Source organism: Carassius carassius, chromosome 43 (assembly GCF_963082965.1).
Source record: "Carassius carassius chromosome 43, fCarCar2.1, whole genome shotgun sequence".
In the NCBI taxonomy this organism is placed as follows: domain Eukaryota; kingdom Metazoa; phylum Chordata; class Actinopteri; order Cypriniformes; family Cyprinidae; genus Carassius; species Carassius carassius.
The window spans coordinates 4007247-4035033 of NC_081797.1; the positions used below are offsets into that span (position 1 = coordinate 4007247).

Sequence of the window (27787 nt, forward strand, 5' to 3'; positions counted from 1 at the left end):
TGATCAAAAATACAGTGAAAACTATGATATATTATTACAATTTAAAATAACAGTTTTCTGGTTTAATGTATTTTCAAATGAATTTTATTTCTGTGATGTAAAGCTGAATTTTCAGCATTGTCTTCAGAGTCACATGATCCTTCAGAAATCATTTTAAATTGCTGATTTACTGCTCAAGAAACATTTCTGATTATTATCAATGTTGGAAACTGTTGTGCTGCTTAATATTTTTGTAGAAACTGATAAGTGTTTATCAGGAGTCTTTGATTCGGAATTCTTTGAAAATTCAAAAGAACACTACCGGTATTTATTTGAAATAAAGTTATTATCAATGTTTATAACAGTTGTGCTGCTTAATATTTTTGGAAAATCCGAGATAGATTTTTTTCAAGATTCTTTGATTCGGTATTCTTTGATTCTTTGATTCAAGATTCACTGAAAGGTCAAAAGAACAGTAATTATTTGAAATAATTTTCTTCCACCATTACAACATTATTATCAATATTTATAACAGTTGTGCTGCTTAATATGTTTGTGAAATCCATGTTAGATTTTTTCATCAAGATTCTTTGATTCAAAATTATTTGAAAGTAAAAAAAAACTGCATTTATTTAATATTCTGATTGTTTTTTTGTTGTTGTTGTTGTTGTTTTTGTTTGTTTTTTGTTGACATTTGTGGTGTTTAATAATTTTCAAGATTGTTTATTTCAGTCTTCTTTGATTAAGGATTCTTTGATTCAAAATTATTTTAAGTTTAAAAGAACAGCATTTATTTATTTTATTTTTTTTATTGTTTGATGTTGTTTCTTTTTTTCTTTTCTTTTCTTTTTTTTCATTGTAACATTATTATCAATGTTGCTAATAGTTCATTGCTTAATTTTTTGGTGAAATACATGATAGATCAACTGAATGCATCCTTGCTGAATAAAAGTATTAAAGAAATCTTCGTGACCCCAGTCTTTTGAACACTAGTGTATATTCAGATATTAACCAGACCAGTTTAGCAAACCAGTGTACTACAGCATGAACTGGGAAAGGAGTCAGAGGTATATGGTCAGGAATCGTTGGGCGGTATGGAACAGGCTATATACGCTCTTCATTGCACACATAGGCACTGTCTATTTGCAGGCCCTCAATAGCCTGCGCATCAAGATTTGTGAGTAAACGAGAACAGAAAGCGTTAGGGTTTGTTCGGTTCCTTTGGTAGTGCACACTAGCCTGAACAACAAGCTCACGATCCCAACACTGATACATCACAGGTCCGGCTCAAACAGTGTAAACTGGCATATTCACTCGTCCAGATGCCAAAAACAGAAAGAGAAGGACCGGGGAGGTGTGCAAATAAGCCATCGTATACAAAACCAAAACCACATCATCTGCATATGTACAGACCACAGTAATCAACAATGATCACACAAACAATCAGACATAGAAATATATAGTGAGATATACTAGAAGTGTGTTTACATCTCAGGATTATCAATAAATATGACTTCCATCCAAAGTCTGTGCTTTTCGGCTTCTCGGAAAACCTGGAATGAATAATAAAATCTGCCATGATGCACTGCAGGGTGACGGTTCATCGTGGGAAAACAACCAATGCACATTAATATTCATGATTTGCGAGGTTACAATCGATATGCACATTACTTTGGCATTACTATCGATTTAGTATATTAGTATTCTTTCTTAGATCTCAACCGACAGATATGAACCTAGAAACTGCATTTCGAAAATGTTTATAATAATATTATAGTCATTTTGTTTGTAGCGGGAAATCTGTAACTGGACACAATATAAAACGCATTAGCTTTTTCTCATGAATATTAATTAGGTCACATGATGCTCGCCCAGACCCAATTGATTTGAGTTTGTGCGCAAGCAATCGAGAACCAGTGGTATTTTAGTATTATTTATATACTAATTGTTTTTATTGATATTTTGAATTTGCTTTTATTTTTATAAAATTAATTTCCATTTTATTTTAAATGTAGTTAATATATATATATATATATATATATATAATTTTGTTGTTTTTTAATATATATATAATCCGAAAAAGCTTACATTAATTATTTATTTTTATTTTTATTTCAGCTTTACTTTATAACAATATTTTTTATAATAATTGTAATTAATAACAATGCTGGTAAGAACGGCTTGTATTTTCAGCATGACTGCACACTTTGTATGATGTGTCCCGTCCTAACTGAAGAAAATCAACTTGCCATACCCAAAATCTATTAAACTTCAAACCATCTACAAATGTGTTTTAATGAGGTTTAAGACCATATCTAATGCTAATGCTAAGTAGTGAAACAGCAGCAATTGGAATCGAATCGGCCAAAAAAAAAATCATTTGCATTAATTTTCTTTGTCCTGTGGCCATGGAAAATGAATCTCATAATCTATAATGATTATCTCCTAAAGTCTGGGAACTTTCCAGAAGTTTTAATGGCCTGGTTGGAGGCATTTACATTTTGATTCAGTCAATTTGAGAGATGCTTTCACATCTTCCATTCACAGATATGTCTCTCTCAGCTTTTCTGAGAAATTAAATTGAATTAACCTCCAGAGGCGACTTGTCATTTTGAAACACGCGCTGAATAAAGCCTTGATAGGGCACAAAGATATGCTTCTCTCAACTCACACTTTTCCTCAAGGTCATTCAGATTTGGTCATAAGAAAGACGGAAGCAGCTAATATAAAGGTCAAACTAATCAACATGACATGTCCTCTTGTTCCAGAAAGAGCTTCATGTTTGGTTGATATTTCAGTACATAATTAACAAGAGCTCTATGATTCAAAGTGTTGATTTTACGCTTTAAATATCACTGATCGGACGATGACTCAACGATTAAAAGAACATGATTTTGTCTCAGCGTGAGACCCGACGAGACAAAAAACAGGCAGCTTGGCAAATCATAATCTCACGTTACGCTCATTATTAAAAGCACCACATTCAGATCAAAATACACGGCGCTTTGAACAAAAACGGCACAACAACAAACGATTAAAATCAGTCAGACTGGCCCACGTTATGCTTTGATCTTTCGGGATAATGTGAGGGGGCGGGGAACCGACTGGTGCAATGCATGATGGGATGGGATGGGTGGCTAGTTGTTTCGTTTGGGCAGGTAGCTCAAGATGAGTTCACCCACGCCGAGGAAGTAAACCACCTGAGCGATGCCGAAGAGCGGCGCGATGACAAGAGCTCGACAGTACGCCCCCTTCAGGAAAGCAGCGGGACCTTCGTTGCGAAGAATCTTCCTGTGATCAGATGGAAAATGGAAATTTTGACATTTGGTACCCAAATCAATGGTATTAGTTAAATAAGGTTTATTAGCCTCAGCGGATCACCTGATGCAGTCGGTCACCCCGCTGTAAGTGTCCTCTTGACTCCCTCGTGTCAGTGACTGTAGCCTGGTCTTTATCACTGAAACACACACACACACACACACACGCGGTTCAACGGTCAGTTATGAAACCTCACAGATGTTGCTTTTTGCATTGCACAAGAGTTTTTGCTCACATTTCAGGCTCCGTTCCAAAAGCTAGCGAGCTGCTTCACTGCATACTGCCTACTTAGCATCCGACAGATGAAACGTGAAACGTGGTTTGGAACATTCGAGGAAAGCAGCACCTCACAACAAGTGAGACTCGACAGGCAATGCATTTTTTAAACAAAGTTTGCATTGTGTATCACATGTATGTACAACATTTAATATTCAATTTTGACAAAAATAATCAATGTTTCATACATTTAAAAATTAAGAAAAATATTGAAAATGCAATATTTTATATTTAGTATTTTAAAAATATAAATAATATATACAGAACATTTTTATATTTAGTTATAAATAAAACAAACACTAAAGAATGTATAGTTTTTAATATTCAATCATAAAAAGAACAATATTAATTTTAATAAATATTATTCAGCATTTACAAAAATTTTAATCCATTAAATCCATGGGTGCTCATATTCAGCATTTCAAAACCATTCAAGAAAAGCATTGAAAACTCTTTAATATTCAATAATAAAAATTTACAAATCTAATATATATCTTAATACATAGTATTTTTTAAAGACAAAAGCAATATAAAACACATGCAATATTTAATATGCAGTATTTTAAAAACTTAAAATAAATATGCAATAATTCATATTAAGTATTTTGTAATATAATAATAATAATAATAATAATAATAATATATAATATTTAGTAATAAAAATATACAAAACGAATATAAAACGTTCAATATTTAAAATTTGGTATTTTTATACTGAAAAAAATATCTATACATTATTGAATACAATTAATTATTACTTCAATTAGATTAGAACTATTTTTATTCACATTTTTAGGATTGACTAAAAATGTGTTTGTCATTTCTCTTGGCCCAGCTCAGTTACTGAGCTCAGTGCAAGATTAGGCCAAAACTAATTTTTTGCTACAGCATTTGCATGACTCAGAAGTATTTAAATGCTTCATACGTAGGCGGCTCACTAGGCTTTGGAACAGAGCATCAGAAAAGCAGCACTGGTTTATGATTAAGACGCTTCAGTGAAGAGAAGCTCACCATCTACAGGGTTGACGGCGACGGCGGCTGTGCTGCCCGCAATGCAGCCCGATAAGAAGGAGACGTAGAAGGGAGCAGGACCATCGACTCCTCTCTTCCCCAGATCATTCAGATTAGCAAACAGAGGGAAATAAATGATAGAAAACGGGACATCCCTGAAGGGAGGGAAGCACAGAGCCAATATAGTCTGAGAGTCTGTGATCTGACGACTGATGTTGTGATATGTTTGTATGTTTGTTCCCCAACCTGAGCAGCGTGGCTCCAAGGCCCTTGTAAAGACCCGCGATGCCCTTTTCCTTCAGTAACTGTCTGGTGAGTTGCATAGCTGTTTGGGACTTCACCTCCACGGGGCCCCCGGGGGTCACAGCCTGAGGCATGAGCTTCCTCTGGGCCGCTGCGCACACACACACACACACACACACACAAACACACACATTACAGTATCCTGCTTAAATTTTATCAAGGAATTTCATATTCATTGTCAGTCTACAATCTGATGAGGTTTACTAGTGTAACCCAGTTTTTTAACCCTCCTAGCTCAGTTAGGCAAACATAAACTAGACTTTTGTTTTATAAAACCCTAAAGTTATAGAAGTTACAAATGTGATATGAGCCTAATGGAAAATACTTGAGTAGTATATACTGTAGCAGATTTTAACTTGTGAAAAAAGCTCTGGTAGTTACCAAAAAGTTAAAATGTTCCTTATGTAGAATAACAATGTTGTAAAGATTTTTGTATTTTAATTTTTTGCTTTTACTTTATTCAGTACAACTAACAAAAACTTAATATTCAGTATACAAATGGAAATAACTGATTCAATATTTTAAATAAGAAAAAAAATAACATTGAAAAGAGTCAGTATTTTAAATACTAGGTACATTTAATATTTTTTAAATAAAATCTTATATTATTAAATATATATATATATATATATATATGAAGAATCAGAGCTGCTGACAATGACCTTTAATATTCAGTATTTTTAAAAAAATAAAAATGATTTAATAAAAAATTCTATATTCAACATCCAGTATTTAAAAATAGGGGGACATTCATATCTTAATATGAATTATTTAAAAAAATAAAATATGCAATATTTAATGTTTAAAAACTGCATGAAGAACTTTTTTTATCACACATATATAATAAACAATATTACGTTTTCTTTAAAATAATATTTAATACCGCTTACTATGACTTAATATTCAGTACTTTAAAAATAAAAAATAATAATATTGAAAAATATTCAGTATTTAAAAAAATATATATTTTAAAAATATATGGGGGAAAAAACTAGTCATTTTAAGAAATAAAAATTAATATTTTTAAAAACTTTATATAATATCAATACATTGTATAAATAATATCTAGCTGTACTGAATAACATGTGAAGTGAAATGAAGTGAATTGAAGTGACATGTGGTCAAGTATGGTGACTCATACTTGGTATTTGTTCTCTGCATTTAACCCATCCAAGTGCACGCACACACACACGCACACACACACACACAGTAGTGAACACACACCCAGAGCACTGGGCAGCCATATCACCTCAGTCGTGGTATTGAGGGTGGAAGTGAGCGCTGGTTATTCACTCACTTCACTGAAACGTTCACTAACATATGCATTCACTAAAGTATTAATTTAGCAGAACACAAATAAATAGCCAATGTTCTGCCCAATGTGTAAAAATTTCAAAATTATGTCAAATCTGACACTAATGTACAAAAATGCGACCACAAGGTGGCAGTGCTTCGTCTCTCTTCTCGGTCCTATGTCTTGATTTCTCACTTCACCTCCCTCCCTTCATTCCTTCCTCTTTTTTAAGTCTAAATTCTTACCAATTCTTCCGGCATCTTGCAGCTGAATCTTCAGCATCTCCATTGGTGTTGTAATGACGACCTGCAACCCAGCACAAACGAGGTTAGAGGAAACCTCAGAACCAATGAAATCAAGAACAAGCACATTTAAAGGGCCACACACATATTTAAATCGAACACGAGGAGTAAGAAGTCACAGTTTGACACCTAAAGCTGATTTCAAATGGTTAAACTTGTAGTAAATACAGTATTTTTGTAATTCTACACTGATGTTAACGCCTCTTCTTTAACTTGCCATAAATAAGCCTATTGAAGCCTCGTATGAAAGCCTGCAGTTTTATGCTATTACTATCTCAAAAAGGAACAACCACATACAAAAACATATAATTAGCATATCCTCCTACACGCTAAGGTTCAAACATATATCTGCAACCCTTTTTATACTGCCATAATGTGGAAGATTATAAGATGAACAGTGGTTCATATATTTGTAAATTTAGATTAGGATAAACATGAAGGAACATCAGCAGCACAAGCGACAAGCGGAACGTGTTTATGTGCACTAACACCGCTGTCACTGGAGACCCAATTACACGTTTAATCAAATCTGAAGGGGTTTGTGGGTGGACAGGAAGTCCTTGGCACTGGCTGATGGGATTACTGGAGTGAGATATCGCTGGTTGGAAACATCATGTCAATCTTCATCCAGAGTCTGCTGTAATCCCATCATTTAATCCCACATGCTGTAAAGCTGTTTATTGAGAGGAAGCTGATCACCTCTGAGATGTCACATGACTGGATCACTTCGATGCGTATAAGTCAATTAGTTAAGTCAGTCAAGAAAGCTGTCATTAGTGAAACGCAACACAATGTTTAACGCATGTAGTTGGTGTGCTCTTCTAGCCACTTTATCTTCTCAGTCTGTCTGAAATAAAATGGTTTTATTTATAAACATCATGTGCTATTGATTTTATGATCAATAATTAATATATATCTACACAACATCTGCGTGCTACATAATGTTACCTCAGCTAAATGTTAAAATATTTTGGAAGTTAAAATATAATCTGCGGTCACTGCGTTTTAATCGTTGATTAGCTATAGTTTATGATTAAATTTTTTTATTTTACATAGAGTGTATTGTATTATTTGTGTACTGTTTTACGTTTTTAATTTTACATATTGTGTATTGTATTATTTGTGTACTTTTCATCTTATTTATCTTTTATACAAATATTTTTATACAAGTCAGACGTCAGGTAACACTTTATTTTTCTAGTGCATTCAACACTATCCAGCCTGTGTTACTTAAGAATAAGTTAGAAAATGCTGGATTACATCAGAGTACGTTCAGCTGCTTAACTGAATACCTCTCAAATAGACCACAGTATTTAAGGATGCAGAACTGTGTGTCCCAAGGACTGGTGTTCCTCAAGGAACGGTTGTTGCTCCGCTTTTATTTACCTTTTATACATCAGATTTCCAGTATAACTCCAAAAACTGTCATCTCCAGAAATGTTCTAAGGACTCAGCAATTGTTGGCTGCATAAAGGATCTTGATGAGAGTGAATATAGGGAGCTTTTAAAGAGTTTTGTGGACTGGTGTGAAACAAATTGTTAGCCATGCTGCTGACTGGTTTGCGACTGTAGCTCTGTGTAGTTTCGGCACCAACAACTAATTTCAACTTTTAATATTACTTTTTAATGAATGTGTATTGAAATAAATCTCATGTATAAATATATAAGATGAAAATTATCAAACAAAATTTTTTTGCTTTGGCAATTTTCTGGAATATGTTTCAAATGACCCCTCCTTGAACTGCCACCTTAACGTGGTGGAGGGGTTTGAGTACCCGAATGACCTTAGGAGCTATGTTGTCCGGGGCTATATGCCCCTGGTAGGGTCTCCCAAGGCAAACAGGTCCTAGGCGACGGGTCAGACTAAGAGCGGTTCAAAGCCCCTTATGAGAAGAATAAATCAAAGGACCGTGACGTCGCCCGGTATGGCGCAGCCGGGGCCCCACCCTGGAGCCAGGCCCGGGGTTGGGGCTCGTATGCGAGCGCCTGGTGGCCGGGCCTCCCCCCACGGGGTCCGGCCGGGCTCAGCCCGAAGGAGCGATGTGGGGCCGCCTTCCCGTGGGCTCACCACCTACAGGAGGGACCGTAAGGGGCCGGTGCTTAGACAATCGGGTGGCAGTCGAAGGCGGGGGCCTCGACAGCCCGATCCCTGGACACGGAAACTAGCTCTAGGGACGTGGAACGTCACCTCACTGGCGGGGAAGGAGCCCGAGATTGTGCGTGAGGTAGAGAGGTTCCGACTAGCGATAGTCGGACTCACCTCTACGCACAGCTTGGGCTCTGGTACCACACTCCTCGAGAGAGGATGGACTCTTCACCACTCTGGAGTTGCCCATGGTGAGAGGCGGCGGGCTGGTGTGGGTTTGCTTATAGCCCCCCAGCTCAGCTGCCATGTGTTGGAGTTTACCCCGGTGAACGAGAGGGTCGCTTCCCTGCGCCTTCGGGTCGGGGATAGGTCTCTCACTGTCGTTTGTGCCTACGGGCCGAACGGCAATGCAGAGTACCCAGCCTTCTTGGAGTCTCTGGGAGGGGTGCTGGAAAGTGCTCCGACTGGGGACTCGACAGTGGGCAACGACAGTGACACCTGGAGGGGCGTGATTGGGAGGAACGGCCCCCCTGATCTGAACCCGAGCGGTGTTCAGTTATTGGACTTCTGTGCTAGTTACAGCTTGTCCATAACGAACACCATGTTCAAGCATAAGGGTGTCCATCAGTACACGTGGCACCAGGACACCCTAGGCCGTAGGTCGATGATCGACTTTGTGGTCGTTTCATCCGACCTCCGGCCGTATGTCTTGGACACTCGGGTGAAGAGAGGGGCGGAGCTGTCAACCGATCACCACCTGGTGGTGAGTTGGATCCGATGGCGGGGGAGGAAGCTGGACAGACTCGGCAGACCCAAACGTACTGTGAGGGTCTGCTGGGAACGTTTGGCCGAGTCTCCTGTCAGAGAGATCTTCAACTCCCACCTCCGGCAGAGCTTCGACCGGATCCCGAGGGAGGCTGGAGATATTGAGTCCGAGTGGACCATGTTCTCCACCTCCATTGTCGAAGCGGCCGCTCGGAGCTGTGGCCGTAAGGTTTCCGGTGCCTGTCGAGGCGGCAATCCCCGAACCCGGTGGTGGACACCGGAAGTAAGGGATGCCGTCAAGCTGAAGAAGGAGTCCTATCGGGCCTGGTTGGCTTGTGGGACTCCAGAGGCAGCTGACAGGTACCGGCAGGCCAAGCGGACTACAGCCCGGGTGGTTGTGGAGGCAAAAACTCGGGCCTGGGAGGAGTTCGGTGAGGCCATGGAGAAGGACTATCGGTCAGCCTCGAAGAGATTCTGGCAAACCGTCCGGCGCCTCAGGAGAGGGAAGCAGTGCCCTACCAACGCTGTTTACAGTAGAGGTGGGGAGCTGTTGACCTCAACTGGGGATGTCGTTGGACGGTGGAAGGAATACTTCGAGGATCTCCTCAATCCCGCTGTCACGTCTTCCATTGAGGAAGCAGAGGCTGAGGGCTCAGATGTGGACTCGTCCATAACCCAAGCTGAAGTCACCGAGGTAGTCAAGAAACTCCTCGGTGGCAAGGCACCGGGGGTGGATGAGATCCGCCCTGAGTACCTCAAGTCTCTGGATGTTGTGGGGCTGTCTTGGCTGACACGCCTCTGCAGCATCGCGTGGCAGTCGGGGACGGTGCCTCTGGGATGGCAGACTGGGGTGGTGGTCCCTCTTTTTAAGAAGGGGGACCGAGGGTGTGTTCCAACTACAGGGGGATCACACTTCTCAGCCTCCCTGGGAAAGTCTATGCCAGGGTACTGGAGAGGAGAATCCGGCCGATAGTAGAACCTCGGATTCAGGAGGAACAGTGTGGTTTTCGTCCAGGCCGTGGAACACTGGACCAGCTCTATACCCTCTACAGGGTGCTGGAGGGTTCATGGGAGTATGCCCAACCAGTCCACATGTGCTTTGTGGATTTGGAGAAGGCATTCGACTGTGTCCCTCGCGGCGGCCTGTGGAGGGTTCTCCGGGAGTATGGGGTCCGGGGCCCTTTGCTAAGGGCTATCCGGTCCCTGTACGAACGGAGCAGGAGCTTGGTTCGTATTGCCAGCTGTAAGTCAGACTTGTTCCCGGTGCGTGTTGGACTCCGGCAGGGCTGCCCTTTGTCGCCGGTTCTGTTCATGATTTTTATGGACAGAATTTCTAGGCGCAGCCAGGGGCCGGAGGGGGTCAGGTTTGGTGACAACACGATTTCGTCTCTGCTCTTTGCGGATGATGTTGTCGTGTTGGCCTCATCAGGCCAGGACCTTCAGCATGCACTGGGACGGTTTGCAGCCGAGTGTGAAGCGGCTGGGATGAGAATCAGCACCTCCAAATCCGAGGCCATGGTCCTCAGTCGGAAAAGGGTGGCTTGCCCACTTCAGGTTGGTGGAGAGTTCCTGCCTCAAGTGGAGGAGTTTAAGTATCTTGGGGTCTTGTTCACGAGTGAGGGAAGGATGGAACGGGAGATTGACAGACGGATCGGTGCAGCTTCTGCAGTAATGCGGTCGATGTACCGGTCTGTCGTGGTGAAGAAAGAGCTGAGCCGCAAGGCGAAGCTCTCGATTTACCGGTCAATCTACGTTCCTACTCTCACCTATGGTCATGAGCTTTGGGTCATGACCGAAAGGACAAGATCCCGGATACAGGCGGCCGAAATGTGCTTTCTCCGCAGGGTGGCTGGGCGATCCCTTAGAGATAGGGTGAGAAGCTCAGTCACCCGGGAGGAGCTCAGAGTAGAGCCGCTGCTCCTCCACATCGAGAGGGGTCAGCTGAGGTGGCTCGGGCATCTGTTCCGGATGCCTCCTGGACGCCTTCCCGGGAAGGTGTTCCGGGCACATCCCACTGGGAGGAGACCCCGGAGGAGACCTAGGACACGCTGGAGAGACTATGTCTCCCGGCTGGCCTGGGAACGCCTCGGTGTCCCCCCAGAAGAGCTGGAGGAAGTGTCTAGGGAGAGGGAAGTCTGGGGTTCTCTGCTTAGACTGCTGCCCCGCGACCCGGCCCCGGATAAGCGGTAGAAGATGGATGGATGGATGGATGGATGGATGTTTCAAATGAAGTACTAAAATTACGAAAACTGAAATAATATAAATGAACGCTAAATATAAATATATAAATAAAACTAATAAAATTGACAAGAGCACATAACAAGATTAAATTTAATAAAATATAATTAAAATGAAATCTGAAGATATAAAAAAGAAAAGCTAATTCAAAATATGAATAAATAAAACCACTTCAACAAGCATGTACGTTTTATGCACATTTTAGACATTTTATTCATATCTTTGGCTTTTGATCTACCATTTTTAATGCAACATCCCAAAATATCCTTGCAAATATGTGAATGGAAACCCGTCTCACTGATCTGAGGAACCTGTGACCGTTTCTGCAGATGCTTTCAGTATAAAAGTGGTACTTTAGTCTCACATTGTGGAAAAATACACACATTTAGGAACCGAACGTCATGAAAAGCACAGAGCTGGTTGTGAATGAGCAGCTGCTTCAGGTGACGTGCTCAACAAAGGCTGTTAGAGGCAGATGAGCTGACGCGTGTCTGATGGGAATGTGTAATGGGAGCGTGTTTTGTACCCTTAATGCATCTGTGTTTTGTCTCGTAGGCCATTACAAACACAATGATCTGACTGCTGCTGAATCGTCTGTGTGCAGACTTGAAGAAAATAATAGTGGAACATCTATTAACGGAGGCTAATTAATGTGTGTGTGTGTGTGTGTGTGTGTGTGTGTGTGTGTGTGTGTGTGTGTGTGTGTGTGTGTGTGTGTGTGTGTGTGTGTGTGCGTGTGTGTGTGTGTGTGTGTGTGTGTACCTGACATGTTCCCGCCCCACAGCCGGCCAGCATCTCTCGCAGTAGAGTGAGTTTCTGCCTGAGGGAACAAGAGATGAAGCCGCTCTCATTATCAGCACACACACACACCGAGGGGCGTTAATAATTCACACTCTTACTCGCCGGTCAATAATTCACCGGTGCCGTTTTTTAGGTCTCCATGGAGACGCCGCCGAGCAAGGCATTGTGGGTATATTCTGTGTGCTTCCACACTTATTTAATATTAATGCGGGTCAGACGTAATACTGTGTACTGAATTGATTGAGATGTTTGATAGTGTCGGAATGTGTGGCTGTATCAGATGGAAATACCATCGTGTTTTGATGTGTACCGTGGCGTTGGTGAAATACCACATTGATACCATAGAGAAGAGAAAAATAGTGAGCTGTGTGTGTGTTTGTGGACACTAGTCTGTGTTTATGTATGTAAGAAAAAAAAAAGAAAAAGAATTATAAATATATATATATATATATATATATATATATATATATATATATATACATACAGTATTATATATATACTATTCAATATAATTATTAACTATAATATAAAGTAATACAAAATAAACTTATAACAAAATATATTTCAATTTATTAATGTTCATTATTTTTAATAATGAATTTAATTGAAACATATACATAAAAACATATAAAAAAATTATATATTTTATATATATATATATATATATATATATATATATATATATATATTTTTTTTTTTTTTTCTTATATTTCTATATATATATATATTAGGGGTGTAACGGTACGTGTATTCGTACTGGACCGTTTCGGTACAGGGCTTTCGGTACGGTGCACGTGTGTACCAAATATTTTGTGTGCGGAACATAGGTACATTTTCGTGTTTCCAAACGAACATATTAAGTGGCGGAAGTCTCCGCGTTCAGCGCAAATCCCACCCTGCAGCTGATTCTAAGGCCGGTGACACACTGGCTGCGTGGCGTTTCTGCTGCGTGTCAGTTGCGTGACAGCTGCTTCGCGTTTTCTGTGTTTTTACACACCAGAATCGTGCCTGACGCGGCGCTGGTGCGCTGCTGCTGCTGTAGGTGATATAGAGGGAGACCGCCGACAGACCAGGATCTTGTCTTCACGACAGCAATATCTATACTTCATGTTGAGCATAAATATAAAGCCTACTGATAAAGGACACCGTCAACAGTATTGATGGCAAAATAGACTATGTTTGACAGGTGCAATATGCCAGTGTGTCACCGGCCTGAGGTTTTCAAAAGGCATCACTACAACTAGGAAAAAAACGATTGTTATGTCATGATCCTGGCTTTCCTTCTCTTTTCTTTTCATCCATCTCCTCCCTCTGCTGTACCTGCTTTTGTCTCTGGACCCCTCTCATTTATCACATGTTATTCAAACGCAGCTCCCGTCGGCATTTAAACAGACCTTTGCTCTTAATTCTGATCGGTCCAACGCAATAACGAAATCTGAGCAGGTCTAAAAACTGAAACGGTTGATGCTGCACTTTACATTTTGGAAAAGTTATATATATATTTTAAATATGAGCAGACCTACAAGCTGGGACTGGTAATGCTGCACAGTAATCATATTATTATAATGCTTAATTATAATGCATAATATTATATGATATTGGTTTGAGACTGAGAGTATTTCATTTAGTGGAGAACTTTGCAGCAGTATTTAATTTCTTATTCTTTTTTTATTTTATATATATTTTATTAAAAAGTAAACAAATTGTTAAAAAAGTTTATAGTAATAAACAACCTGCAGTTTAATGTTTGCATTTCTTTCCCTTACTGTACCGAAAATGAACCGAACCGTGATTTTAAAACCAAGGTACGTACCGAACCGTGATTTTTGCGTACCGTTACACCCCTAATACATATATATATATATTTATATATATATTATATATATATATATATATATATATAATTTAAATACTAGATGAAAACCTTAAAATTAAAAATGTTTGTTGACATGTTAAAGGCTGGGAATGAACCCAAGCAGTGTGTCTGCCTTCATGATGTGTTTGTGTGTGTGAATGGGCACAGTCAGCTCAAAGAGCTAGTCATCATGTTTATATTGATGTGTGCGTTTACTGTGTGTGTGTGTTTATGTCTCACCCGTCCTTAGAGAGGTGAAATCTGAAGAAATCATTTGCCGCCAGCTTGATGGCTTTTTCAGGAGTGACGAGAGTCAGGTTCACCGCCGCACCTGAGAGAGAGACAAACACACATTCTCAATGACATTATTCACAAACGAGCTCTCTGTTCACAACTGACCACATAAACGTACCTCTGTACATGCCGAAGTATCCTTCTGAGCGGATGGTCTTAATAAGGCAGTCTGACCTGCAGAGCACAGGACACACATAAAGCACAAGTGAATCTAATGAACTGAATCAATCTTCTATATGATTCGATCCCTCTGTTTGAACGCTCACATGCTGGTATAGAGGCGCGATCCATTCTGCTGGTTCTGAAGGCGGGTTTTGGCCAGATCGATGGGAAACACGCAGGTAACGCCGATCAGTCCCGCCACACCGCCGTTTATTAGCTTGGCAGGCAAACTGGAGGGAAGCATGAGAGGAGATGGCACATAAGTTGAAGTATCATTGGGTTTTAGGGGGTTGCTAGTGTTCTGAGGTCAAGAGAGTAGTGATACTTGACGTTTCAGACTCACCTGATCTGTTTGTCAGCCATTTATCTGGCTCCCTGTACTTCTTCAGTGTGTGTGTTTAAGGCGTCAGAGTGCACGTCTTTGCAGATTTCTCTGAGTGTTTTTGTATTTGGGATTTCTGTCGATTCACCGTCCCCTGGCAGATCTCTGAAAGACACACACACACACACACACACAGAGATATGAGTGTGTTTCTGATACAGGTTTGTTTGACTCCAGATATTCGCTCTTTTCTTTCTTTCCCCATCTGTTCCTCTCACCTCATCTCTCTCTCTATGTATTATTCTTATCACATTTTAACGGTTGCACAGAAAGTTTAAAATATTTCATCCGCTGGGAATTAACGTCATTTTAGAGAAACTTAGAAGAATTAAGAAGACAAACATTTCTTTTATTTGGAATAACAAGCTCATACTATCCACAATAAGACCAGAAAAAAATGGATGAAAAGAGAAAATAGAATCAGTTCTGTTTTTATGTTGACTATTATACAGTAATGAAAAAATCTAACAACTGAAATAAATATAATTATTATTATTGTTATTAATATAATTCTTACAAAATATAAATTCTTGAGGTAAATAAAAATAAATATTATAATAGAAATAGTATAATAATATATAATATTAATTTTAATACATATAAATATTAGTTGAAAAACAAACAAATCTGAAACAAAAATTTGAAAAGCTTTAACAGCTTACTTACCAATGTAATAGTAACAATAATAATAATGAATACTAATAATAGGAATTAATAATATTAATATAAATACCAGATGAATAACAAAAATTAGAAAGCTTTAACAACTGAAAGACGTTAAAGTATCAAGAGAACTACAACTATCTCAAATAAAAAATCTATTACAGAAAAGAAAGCCTAACATTTAAATGAAAACTGAAAATATAAAGATAAAATATTCAAAATATTATTATAAATATATTGACTCAAAATATGCTAACAATATTAACACCGCCATGGCTCTGACATAGTATACTTTTTAAACAAAACAGATATTTTTGATCTCTATATTAACAGTGTTAATGCATAATTATTATAATTAATAATAATAATTAAACAACTTCAAAGAAACAACTTAAGACTTGGTTGCTTCTATTGTCCTCATTTGTAAGTCGATTTGGATGAAAGTGTCTGCTAAATGAATAAATGTAAATGTAATAATATAAAACATAAATATTATATTACATGAGAAACCATAAAATAACAATTACAAATGCTTTGACAACTTACAGAGATAAGTGTAAGTTATATATAGAGAATGATATGCAAATGTACATTAAAGTGATCAATAATGACATTGTGTACTGTATATTTTGTTGACACTGGACCTGATGGAAAGCACTTTTAAAATCTCTTCGGTGGCTGCATTCACTTTCACTTATAATCAAACTATTGTGGTCACTGAAAGGTTGTTTAAATGTTAGAGGAGAAACAATAATGTATAGTATGTGGAAAATCATGTGTTTTTTAAACCTTAAACTTCATAAAAACATTGCATTACACCAAATACACACAATAACGTTTAAAAACGTTTTAAACGTATAACCAACCCAAAGCAGTTCTCCATGTTCACAGCTGAAAGTGTTTGTCAGCAGCTCTGATGGTCATGAAATCTTGTGTGTTTCTGCTAATCATATGTGGAATTTGAGCGACCTGAAGACAGTCAGTCTTTCTCCCTCGTTCCTCCCCTCCATTCAGCCAATCAGCACGTCTCTCTCACTCTGTCCCCTCCCTCTCTTCCTCCTGCTCTCCACTGACGCGTTTCCTGATTTCTGCTGACTGGACTGGACTCTTCTACCTTCAATTCTGCATTTTCACTGTCTGGTTTCCTCTTTTTCTTCACGCTCGTGAAGCCTCGTGATAGCCTATTGCTTATAAGATCAGAAATAACCAACACAAAGCATTCTGGAGCAGCCCGAGACCTGGTCCTTTCAGCAGGACTATTTTTTTTCCCTCCTAATCTCAGCATCTTTCACTTCATCCGAGAGATTATCCGGTCTGTTTTGACTGGCACAGTGTTCCTACTTTCAGTGAACGGCACTATAACACAGATATGTAACTAGTAAAGGTCAAGCAACAATGATAAAAGAAGAAATCTTACAAAAACGTTTCTTTTGGATTGGACAAAAACCCACTTCTGCGAAGATCTCCTGCTTCTCAGATGTTTCTCCTGAGAAGGAGACCCCATAATCTCACACGTGTCTCCTGTAGAGTTTCGGAAGAGATCCCAGTGTCTCGAATTGTGTTCAGATTTGCCAAAGTCTCAATCAAAAGTCAAAGATCTCAATATGAACTATGAATATTTCTCATCAAATTCACTGAGCAAGTGATCTGAGCAGTCATAATTTCTAATTCTGTTTATAGATAAGTAAAACTACAACTGAAGCTAAAACTTAAAAAAAAATCAGTTATTCCAAAAAAAAATCTGTCATCAAATTTGAATATAAGATTGAAAAACTTTTACAAAATGTGGCAACTGACTGAAATAAGTATAAACTGAATAGCTAAGATAGATACAAATAATAAAAACCTAATAAAAATGTAGATTACAAAATTACTAAAACTTAAGCTTAGATTTAAAAAAATAAGCTAATTCAATATATTAACAAATACTATGACACTATATAAATATATTTAGGTAATTGAAATAAAAAATAAACTTTAAAATAGTTAACCTTTAAAAATGTTAAATGTTGCCTTGGCAACTAACTGAAATAAAGACGTTTAAATTTAAGTTTTAAAATTATTAAAACTAAAAATAATAACCTGGAATATAATAAAGTTAGATAATAAATAATAAAAATCAACTTATAAAATTAAAAAGTATGCAACAAAATGACTAAAATGTAAGGTCAAATTAAAATGAAAATGTATTTTAGGAGCTCATTCAAAATACTAATAAATAATAAAATACTATCTTTAAAAGTTAGTCATTCAAATGAAATATAAATATTTAGCTTTAAACTTCATAAATGTGTTTAAGCTGAAGTACTAAAATTACTTAAGCTAAAAATAAAATCTTAAAGCTAAACAAAACATGACAAAAATGTTAAAATATATATATATAAAAACCCTTCAAAATATGAATAAATGCTAAATTGGTTTTAGCTTTGTGTCTAAGACACCATGAGAAACATCTGAGAAAAAAGATAATTCAAGTAAAGTCTATCAAGTCTCCCGAGCAAAGAAAGAGCAAAATCTGAGCGATGAAAGTTTCAGTTTCAGTCCAGAGAGGAACCGAGCGGAGAATGATGTTTTTGTGTCAGCAGTGGTTTGGTCTTGTGACAAACGAACAAGACTGAAGACCGATGCCTGACTGTCTAAATCAAATCAATCAGTCTCTGCAGAATAAACAGCAGAACTGACCCAAACTGACCAACCAAACAACAGTTATCATACTGTAAGAACAGCTTTCACACTTTTAAGACGTTTAATGCCACCGAGGATGAGTATGTCAATGAGCACCCAGCATGCTTCAGAAAATAAGCATGTTCAAGCACTCTGACCCCCTTTAAACCCCAGAGATCATCTGAGAGAACAGCATGATATCAACTATATCCACAACAACTCCAGCCTCCCAATGCCTCTCTGATCTTCAGACTCCTCGGCAGTATCACAACACGAGTAAGATAGTTTCCATGAAAACAGACTGAAAATGGCTTTGAAAACTTGTGTGAATGAGAGCCAAAGATTTGATATCAGGCCTGTGGTGTGTGTGTGTGTGTGTGTGTGTGTATGTTATTCACTGTGACTAATGAACGTACAGCCCTAATATGTTCATACACACGCCTGTCAATAGAAGACATGCATCACTTATTTTGTATTACATATGCAACTGTTCAAAGGTTTTTTAAGATATTAATAATTTTATTCAGTTAGTATGCATTACATTTATCAAAAGTGACAGTAAAAACAGATTACAAGAGATTTCCATTTCAAATAATTTATTTTGAAGCTTCTAAAACTCAAAGGATCTAGAAAAAAATTCACAAAAATATTAAGAACTTTGAGAAGAATAGGAAATGCTTCTTGAGCAGCAAATCAGAATATTAGGATGATTTCTGAATGTTTTATTATTGAAAGAAAACAGAAATAAAATAAAATATGATTGAGATCCAAATGTTAAATAAAAAAAAATGAACTGACTGATGTAAATAAGCATATGCTGAAGAACTAAGATTACTGTAATAAACTGAAATGAAATTTAATAGAAATAATACAAAATAATAAAATGATCATTACAAAATTACTGAAACTTAAGATAAAATTACAATAAAAATAGGAAACAGTTGAAAATAAAAGCTAATTCAATATATTAATAAGTAATATAACATAATTGAAATGAGGCTGAAATAAAATAAAATATAAATATCAAATAAAGAAAAACTTAAAAACATTTAAAAATGTGAAATGTTGCAACGAACTGAAACAAACAATAAGCGTAAGTACTAAAATGACCAGAACTATAGCAATAAACTGAAATAAAATTAAAAAAAAATTAAACAAATAATAAAATGACAAAAGCATGTAACAAAATTACTAAAACTTAAGGTAAAATTAAATCTGAAAATATAAAAATAAATGCTCATCCAAAATATTAATAAATATTATGTTATTGAATATTTTCATCACAGGAATAAATGACATTTTAAAACATTCAAATAAAAACAGTTATTTTAAATTGTAATAATATTTCACTGTTTTAAAGGTGCAGTGCGTAATATTTATGAGGATCTGTTGATAAAAATGCTATATAAAATATATAACTATGTTTTCAGGGTTGTGTAAAAACCTTACATAATGTTTTTATTAACTTAGAATGAGATATTTACATACACCGCGGGTCCCTTAACAGTGGAAGTTGCCACCATTGCCGCGTTTCCACCGAAATTACCCGGAACATTTGTACCAGGAACTTTTTTTCCCAGGAACTTTTTTCCCCCAGACCTGTTGCTTTCTGTGTTTCCACCGCGGTGTAAAGTACCGGGAAGATTAGGCAAATAGACTGGTGACGTAAGTCTGCGCCCGTTTCTCAATGTAAAGTATGCTGATTTTGGACGTGCATTCTCGGTAGTTCAGACTTTGTGCATTCGACTCGGGAGTGTGATGTCCGCGACGACGCAAATCCAGTAAATCTGCAAACAGCAGCATATACTTGATAACTTCAGTCAGCTGACCATGGCTACTATTTTCCTCTCTGTATATTTACAATAAAACGAAATAGTATATCAAATACCACTGCCTCCTTTCGTTTTCATTTAAGCATAATAACAGCTGCAGAAATGTACCTAGTTCAGGGATATTTGTATATATACAGCCATTACAATGAAACGAAATATTATATAGATTTGCCTTTTTTATTTTCATTTTAACATATAGATAAACTGAATACAGACCAAAGAAAACCTGTTAGATTTACCCCGCAGCTGAATTATGTTTTATGTTTAACCACTAAAGAGACATCAGAGCCAGCGGCACACATCAGAAGGTCTAGCCCAGGAGAGGCTGCTTCTCGGCGGATACATGATCACTGATCTCCCGCTGATCGCGTGGAGCTGCCCGTCTCTGAGATCGGCGAAACACATGTTTAAATAGGCGCTGTCTTTATAAATAAACCACAGATTTGAGTTTTAAACAACTACATTCTCGCCTAAAATACTTTTAAAAATACATTTCATGACACAATAACAGTAATATTTTGAAAATATTGATCCGAATAAATGGTGGTTGAACTCAACCAATGCTGCGTGAACTCAACCAATCAGGATGTTTAGCGACCAAGTCCCGCCCCCGAAAGTTCAGGAACTTTGAAAAAGTACCACCTCGCCAGCAGGGACTTTCTGAGGGGCATTTTTTTTACCCAGAACTTTATTTAGTTCCTGGTTCCTGCTGTGGAAACACGCCGAGTACCAGGCCAAAGTCCCTAGTTCCTGGGTAAAGTTCCTGCGGTGGAAACGGGGCACATGTTTCTACAGTAGCCCTTAAAGGACAAACAGAGGGTGTTTTGTGACTATGTTGTTCTTGTGAATAAAACACTGACACAATGATGAACAAGTAACAATAATATTTACAATAACATATCGATTTATTGAATAATTAAGTAAATATAATTCATTAATTGACCTTTGTAAATAAACCTCATTGCTGTTATCTCCGCAGTCTCAGATTATGACTTTTTATGGGCCACCGTAGCTTCTCTAAAGGGAGGGGTGAGCGGGGGACTGAATCATTGGTTGCAATTCACAACCTCACCGCTAGATGCTGCTAAAATTTACACACTGCACCTTTAACTTTAGTCAGTGTGTAATGTTGCTGTTTGAGCATAAAAAATATCTGCAAAGTTGCAGCACTGAAAGTTCAATGCAGACGGAGATGCGGTCTTTTAAAACTCGTAGAGTCTACAATGAGTTGACATCACAAACCCAGATAAACCCCGCCCCCGGGAGCATGCAACAAAGGGGGCGGGGCCATGTTGCTCTGCTTTAGAGAACAGGAAGAGAAAACTAGAGGTTCATGTAAAATCTATTCATATATGAATCACGATTCTGTCGTCTAATGGATTCACAAGTTTCAAAATCAATATTCTAAAGCAGCGGTTCTTCATACTGTTCTTCAAACTGTCATCGTCCACAAAGATTTTAGGTTAGTTTGATTATTTACTGAATTTATATTGTTTTTGTGTTTGAACAAACTATATTCATTTAAGGGCTGGGAGACAACCCAGTAGAAATACATCAATATGTTTAGATGTGCACTAGCGGTTTAGCCAATCACAACACACTGAGCCAGCTAACCAATCTGAGCCCAGCACGTATTTCTGAGGGAGGGCATCATAAAAGCAGGAAATGATCAGCGCGTTTATAGGAGATGTTACAGTGTTTTTTAAAACGAAGCATTAACACATGTTAGACTGCCCCCCTAAACACAATCAAACCTAGAAAAAAAACATTCAACCAACCCTTTAAAAAGTACTTCTTACCAACACCAAAAAATCCCCAAAAAACTAAACTAAACCACGGTATTGCCATAGGACCGTGTCATTTCCTGTAAGTGAAAACACAAACACAGAGGTCAACTATAAAATACAGTACATGCAACGTATTGCGTTTCTGCCTAATAGAGAGATGCAGAGAATCAATGAGGATGCAGGAGTGTAAAGAGAGAGAGAGAGTAATGAGAGACAGCTGGGTGGGAGGAGAGAGAAGACGGAGGGAGGGAGGGGAAGATAGAGGAAGAGGAGGAGGAGAGGAAAGTAGGTGAAGCCGACCTGAGATCACAAGCAGCTGCTGAAGCCAAGAACTTCACAATCAGTCATTCTGGACACGCCACTGCTTCTCTCTGGAAAACCCTGCTGGAAAAGGTTTCTAGTCCCACATTTATAATCATCAGCTACTCTGCCAATAAAGCTGGTAGATCATCTCGGTTAAGATGGTTAGAGCTTGCAGAGCAACAACTATCAGCCTAAAATGGATAGTCATCCCTCATGTCGTCAATAGGAGTTTAGAAGAACATTTCTTGTCCATAGAATTAAAATGACACTGATTTATAGTATCAAGCTCCAAAAAATGGAAGAGGTACACACACACACACACACAAAAATACATTACTTGATTTTTAAAATATATACACTACTGTTCAAACGTTTCAGGTTGGTCAGGTTTTTAAAAGAAGTCTGCTGCTATTTGATAAAAATAAAACAGTAATAATGTGAAATATTATTACACTTTTACATACATTTTCAGCATCATTACTCCAGTCTTCAGTGTCACATGATTCTTCAGAAATATACTGAAGAATTCTTCTAATATACTGAAACATTTGTTGTTGCTGTTGAGTTGTACAGACTAATATTTCTGTGGAAATGATGATAAATGATCAGCTGAATGCATCCTTGCTGGATAATAATGAATCAATCAGTCACAATCATTCTCCTAAATAATTGTGTGTGTGTGTGTGTGTGTGTGTGTGTGTGTGTGTGTTCACTGCTGTGTGTGTGTGTGTGTGTGTGCACTTTGGATGGGTTAAATGCAGAGCACAAATTCTTCTGAGTATGGGTCACCATACTTGGTTGAATGTCACGTCACTTTCACTTTCCTTTAAGCTGCAGTTGAAATCTCTGTGGAGCTTTGACCAGACCGCACCGGTCGCTCATCTGACTCTGATAACAGATGTTGCTCCCCACATCTGTACGGTCCTCTCCTCTCTGCCTCAGGCCTGTTGTCATGCTTTCAGTCTGATCTCAGCAGGTTTACATTTTGCCTCAAATCCAGAATAATCCAGCTGTGCTTCCTGATTATAATCTCCACACATGATACACAGTGAAATCTGACAAACATACATTGTGTTTAGGTTCTACTGAGAGAACAAACAAACAGAGATGAATAAATATCAGCATCCCAGTGAGTAAATATTACAGTGATACTGAGATGCAGGGAGCGGACAAATATCAAAGACTATAGTCAGTTATTTGAGGGGTTTTCAAGTCTAATTTTTAATGGTTGGCTTAAGCTGATTTGTGAATTGTGGCTTTCAGAAGTTTCATTGTTTAGAACTAAAACTACATTGTTAATATTAATATTATTTGGGATATTATCGTTAATAATGTTGTTAACAGTTTTGTTGATCCTGTTTGTTTAAATCATTCTAATATCCATATTCTGCTGCTGAAAAAGTATTTCATTTTATTTATCAATGTTGAAAACAGTTGTGCTGTTTTATAATTGTGTGGAAATCATAAATTATTTTATGTGTTACATATATATATATTTTATTCCATGTATGGTTTCTGCAAAGACAACCAAGACGAAGACAAACTGATGAATCGAAAGATCAGTTAATTTAGTCAAGTCTATAGAATTGAACAGTCGAAATTAATTAATTCACTAAAATGCATCAGTTTCATAAGGGAAAAATGTTAATACATTTATATATATATATATATATATATATATATATACATTGATTATAGTTTTATTATATTGTGTTTTTTTATTAAATTGTACTATATGTACAAAATAAATTCTAATAATAAATATAATAAAATATTTACGTATATTTCATTTATATATATATATATATATATATATATATATATATTTTCACACACACGCACACACACACACACACACATTTAATTACATTTTGTTTATATTATAGTTTTATATTTATATATATATATATATATATATATATATATATAATATACGTTTATTTTATTATAGTTTTATTATATTGTAATATTATTATTTTTTTAATTAAATTGTACTAAATGTACAAAATAAAATATAATAATAAATATAATAAAATATTTATGTATATATATATACATATATATATATACATATATATATATATAATTATGAAAAATATATATGTTTATATATATATATATATATATATATATATATATATATATATATATATATATAAGTATAAACAATTATATATATATATTTTTTTTATATTAGTTTTTTTTTTATCAAGAACTAAATTTTAAACAGCAGAGAGAGGGAGAGACTAGGTGAGCGTCTAGTAGACTTGCAGTCTCAGAGTTTGAGCAGTGAATCAATGTGTGCAGAAATGAGCCGACAGTGATGAGTGACTGACTGTAGAGCAAAGACAGATTTACTGAGTGTGTGGGGCAATATGATGAGAGAGATGAATATCAGCCACTAAGAGCAAGAGCTCTCGCTGTCTGCTGGTTAACTGGTTAGCTGATCTACAGTACTCTCACCAGTGTGTGTGTGTGTGTGTGTGTGTGCTGTTTCACTCTCTCTTTCTCTCACGGTGCTCACCACTAAGCCAGTAACAGTTTTAGAAGGGGGTGTGTGAACACAGTGTAGTATTTAAAAGGAATCAGGAACAATAGAAATGAGACAATAATTCAATTATTTTAAAATGTATTCCATGATCTGAGTGAGATGCATGTGAAAATATTCATTCGGCTCTGACTGAAGAACACCTTACAAGAATCTGTTATCTGCAAGGTGTTCTGCCCTTCTTAACTATTATCTTCCACCTTTGCCCTGTCAGCAGATGTTTAACTTACACTAAAGTTCACCCGAGACCAGATTGTGTTTCAAAGACACACATCGTAAATCTGAAGATTAGTCCATATGAAACACAGCCGATATCTCAATGATTTCAAGCCAGATGAAGCAACCAAGAAAGGACGTACCATGGTATTACTGTGTTTTTTAAACATGGTTCAGTGGCAGTACCATAGCATTCTTTGAAACACAATATAAAATCCCATGGTGAATTATTATTGTAATAATCCAATACCATGGTATTACATGCATGGTACTCCAGAGTGAAGAACACAATAATATCAGCATAAAAATGCAAGGTATACAATAATGTTAATACTATGGCACAATAATGCTAATACATCATGTTAGGCTACTGTAGTTCATATATGTGACCCTGGAGCTAAAAACCAGCAGCACGGTATATTTGTAGCAATAAGACAACAATATGGGTCAAAATTATAGATTTTTCTTTTTATGCCAAAAATAATTAGGATATTAACTAAAGATCATGTTCCATAAAGATATTTTGTAAATTTCCTATTGTAAATATATAAAAACTTAATTTTTAAGACTTCATTTGGACAATTTTTATGCCGATTTTTTACAATACTGTAACTGTACAATTTTATTTTATTTTTTTGCAATCTCAGATTCCAGATTTTCAAATAGTTGCATCCCAGCCAAATATTGACCAATTCCAACAAACACACCTCAATTGAAAACTGATCTATTCAGCTTTCAGATGATGTATAAATCTCAGTTTCAGAGAATGAATGATGACTGATTGTGTGGTCCTACATTAGGCTACATTATGGCATTCATATCGTCTTTCAGTGTACAAAATACCACGATTCTGAGTGTAGAACATTTCTGTAAAGGCCGTTTGCTTTTAGTCCAAGGACGAAATTACATAATCACCGGAAAATAAATGCCAAAATATACAGAAGAACGACGAAATATTTGCAGTAGATCTGAACGAGGTCGCTGATAGTGTCTGATGACATAATTCTGCTGCAGAGAATCCTGCTCAAATCCACGAGAGACTCGAGTCTGATGATCCACCGCGGATCCGTGCACACATAGCGCCGTCTTTAACGCCTCTGCGGCTGGATTCCACCGGTTAATAACCCCGACTAACGGCAAAAACCGAGCGCGCGCACCGCTGTTTGATGAATAACAGATGTTCGCGCGCGGAACGCGGCCGTTGGAATGAGCGAAGCCGTCAAAGAAACGCTTCTCGTTTTATTCCTACCGTCACCGTATGCCGGTTTGATCTGTCCCGTAGCATTTTAAACGCCTTTTTTTGCGTCACGCGGCGATGTTTGCCATAAAACGGGAAAACGCTCCGCCGCTTCACATTATGAACCGCTGTGCCGTTATCTCCGTTTCTTCTGCTGACATCATAAAGCGGTGATCGATCAAATAACAAGTAACGTAATTCTATTTCAGGTTCCTTATACAAAACGAATGTGGATATTAATATGACACTATTGTTCGTCAAAGAAATAACCGCTTATAGAAAAGCGTGACGTTACATACCGCTGTTTTGTCCCGTTATTCCGGATTATTATGGCTTCATGTGACGTTCCTCCCCCGGTGACAGTGTGACAATAGTTAAAGCTGCCGGTGTTACTCGCGTTCGTGTGTTTGGAGGAAAAGGAGGGAGTTAAAGCACGACACGAAGGGAGGAGGAGAGGAGGAGAGGACGGGAGGCAGTGAGTGTTTGGGTCGACGCCTGCTGGCGCGTGACGGTAACTGCGTCCTCAGGTTTCCTTTCTGAGGTAAAAAAATAAATAGATAAAAAATACGTGCTTACGTCATCGGCGTGACGCAACGCTGACCTTGGTCTAAACACACGGAAGGAAGGATACTACACCAAAAAGGGATGATGCCCTTTGGATTTAGGAAAACACCACACTTATTGTTTTTGGGGTATATAAAAAAAAAAAAAAAAAACGGAGAATGATTATCACTGATTTAATCATTTAATCATGTAGTTTAGATTATGCAGATGTTCACAATGTCCAGAACATGTCCTGGTCATATTGCAATACTCATTTAGATTGAGATTTTGCATAAAGAATATATTAATCCTATTTTTTTTGGGGGGGGGGGTTGCTTAGTCCTTTTTGCATTAATTTCATGATAAATAAGCATTTGTTACCACCAAATTCTCATTTACATATAACAGTATTCTCATAACTACAAAAATGTATAATGATAAAATACATTTACACACTTCCTATGATATATTATTTTAATATTTTATCACATTTTAATATTTTAATGTGAACTGATTTTATTTTTATTACTAAAATTTCACAACATGTACATTATGGTGGTATTTGCCTTTAATTTATCATTTTAGTGAAAAAGTACAACAGTACTGTTGTTTTATAAGCCCAATACAATAATTTCATATATAATATTTTTACATGTAATAATTAAATATGTGTACATGTACCTATATAATATATATATATATATATATATATATATATATAATTATAGGAAATGAATAGGTAAATATACACACACACAGCCTTTAAAAAAAAACAGATGGAACATCTGGAAGCATTTCAGTAATAAGAAAGGAGGAATAAAATGAGCTTGTCCCGAAATAGCTTGTTTCTTTATGCAAAATGTAAAACTATTTATTGAATATAAGTTAATGTTAAATTAATCACATTTTTTATTTGATTTTGGGGTGA

The 27787-nt window shown here is 37.1% G+C and overlaps 1 protein-coding gene across 1 annotated transcript; it reads right to left on the reverse strand.

The window, feature by feature from the left end:
* Positions 1-2081: 2081 nt before the first annotated feature.
* Positions 2082-26876, reverse strand: slc25a22a (solute carrier family 25 member 22a). Its single transcript, XM_059536314.1, has 11 exons — positions 26616-26876; positions 15028-15171; positions 14789-14914; positions 14641-14696; positions 14469-14559; positions 12335-12392; positions 6427-6487; positions 4831-4978; positions 4585-4739; positions 3361-3436; positions 2082-3270 (listed from the first exon to the last, which is right to left on the reverse strand). The coding sequence occupies exons 2-11, from the start codon at positions 15045-15047 to the stop codon at positions 3117-3119; spliced, it is 945 nt and encodes a 314-aa protein (XP_059392297.1). The 5' UTR covers positions 15048-15171; positions 26616-26876; the 3' UTR covers positions 2082-3116.
* Positions 26877-27787: the final 911 nt, after the last annotated feature.

Excerpts from the sequence above, each read along its gene's own strand:
- slc25a22a (XM_059536314.1), bottom strand. The coding sequence starts at position 15,047 with ATGGCTGACAAACAGATCAG. Across the intron at positions 14,915-15,027 it reads ATGGCTGACAAACAGATCAG|TTTGCCTGCCAAGCTAATAA; the intron begins GTGAGTCTGAAA and ends GCTTCCCTCCAG. Across the intron at positions 4,740-4,830 it reads CTTGGAGCCACGCTGCTCAG|GGATGTCCCGTTTTCTATCA; the intron begins GTTGGGGAACAA and ends CCCTCCCTTCAG.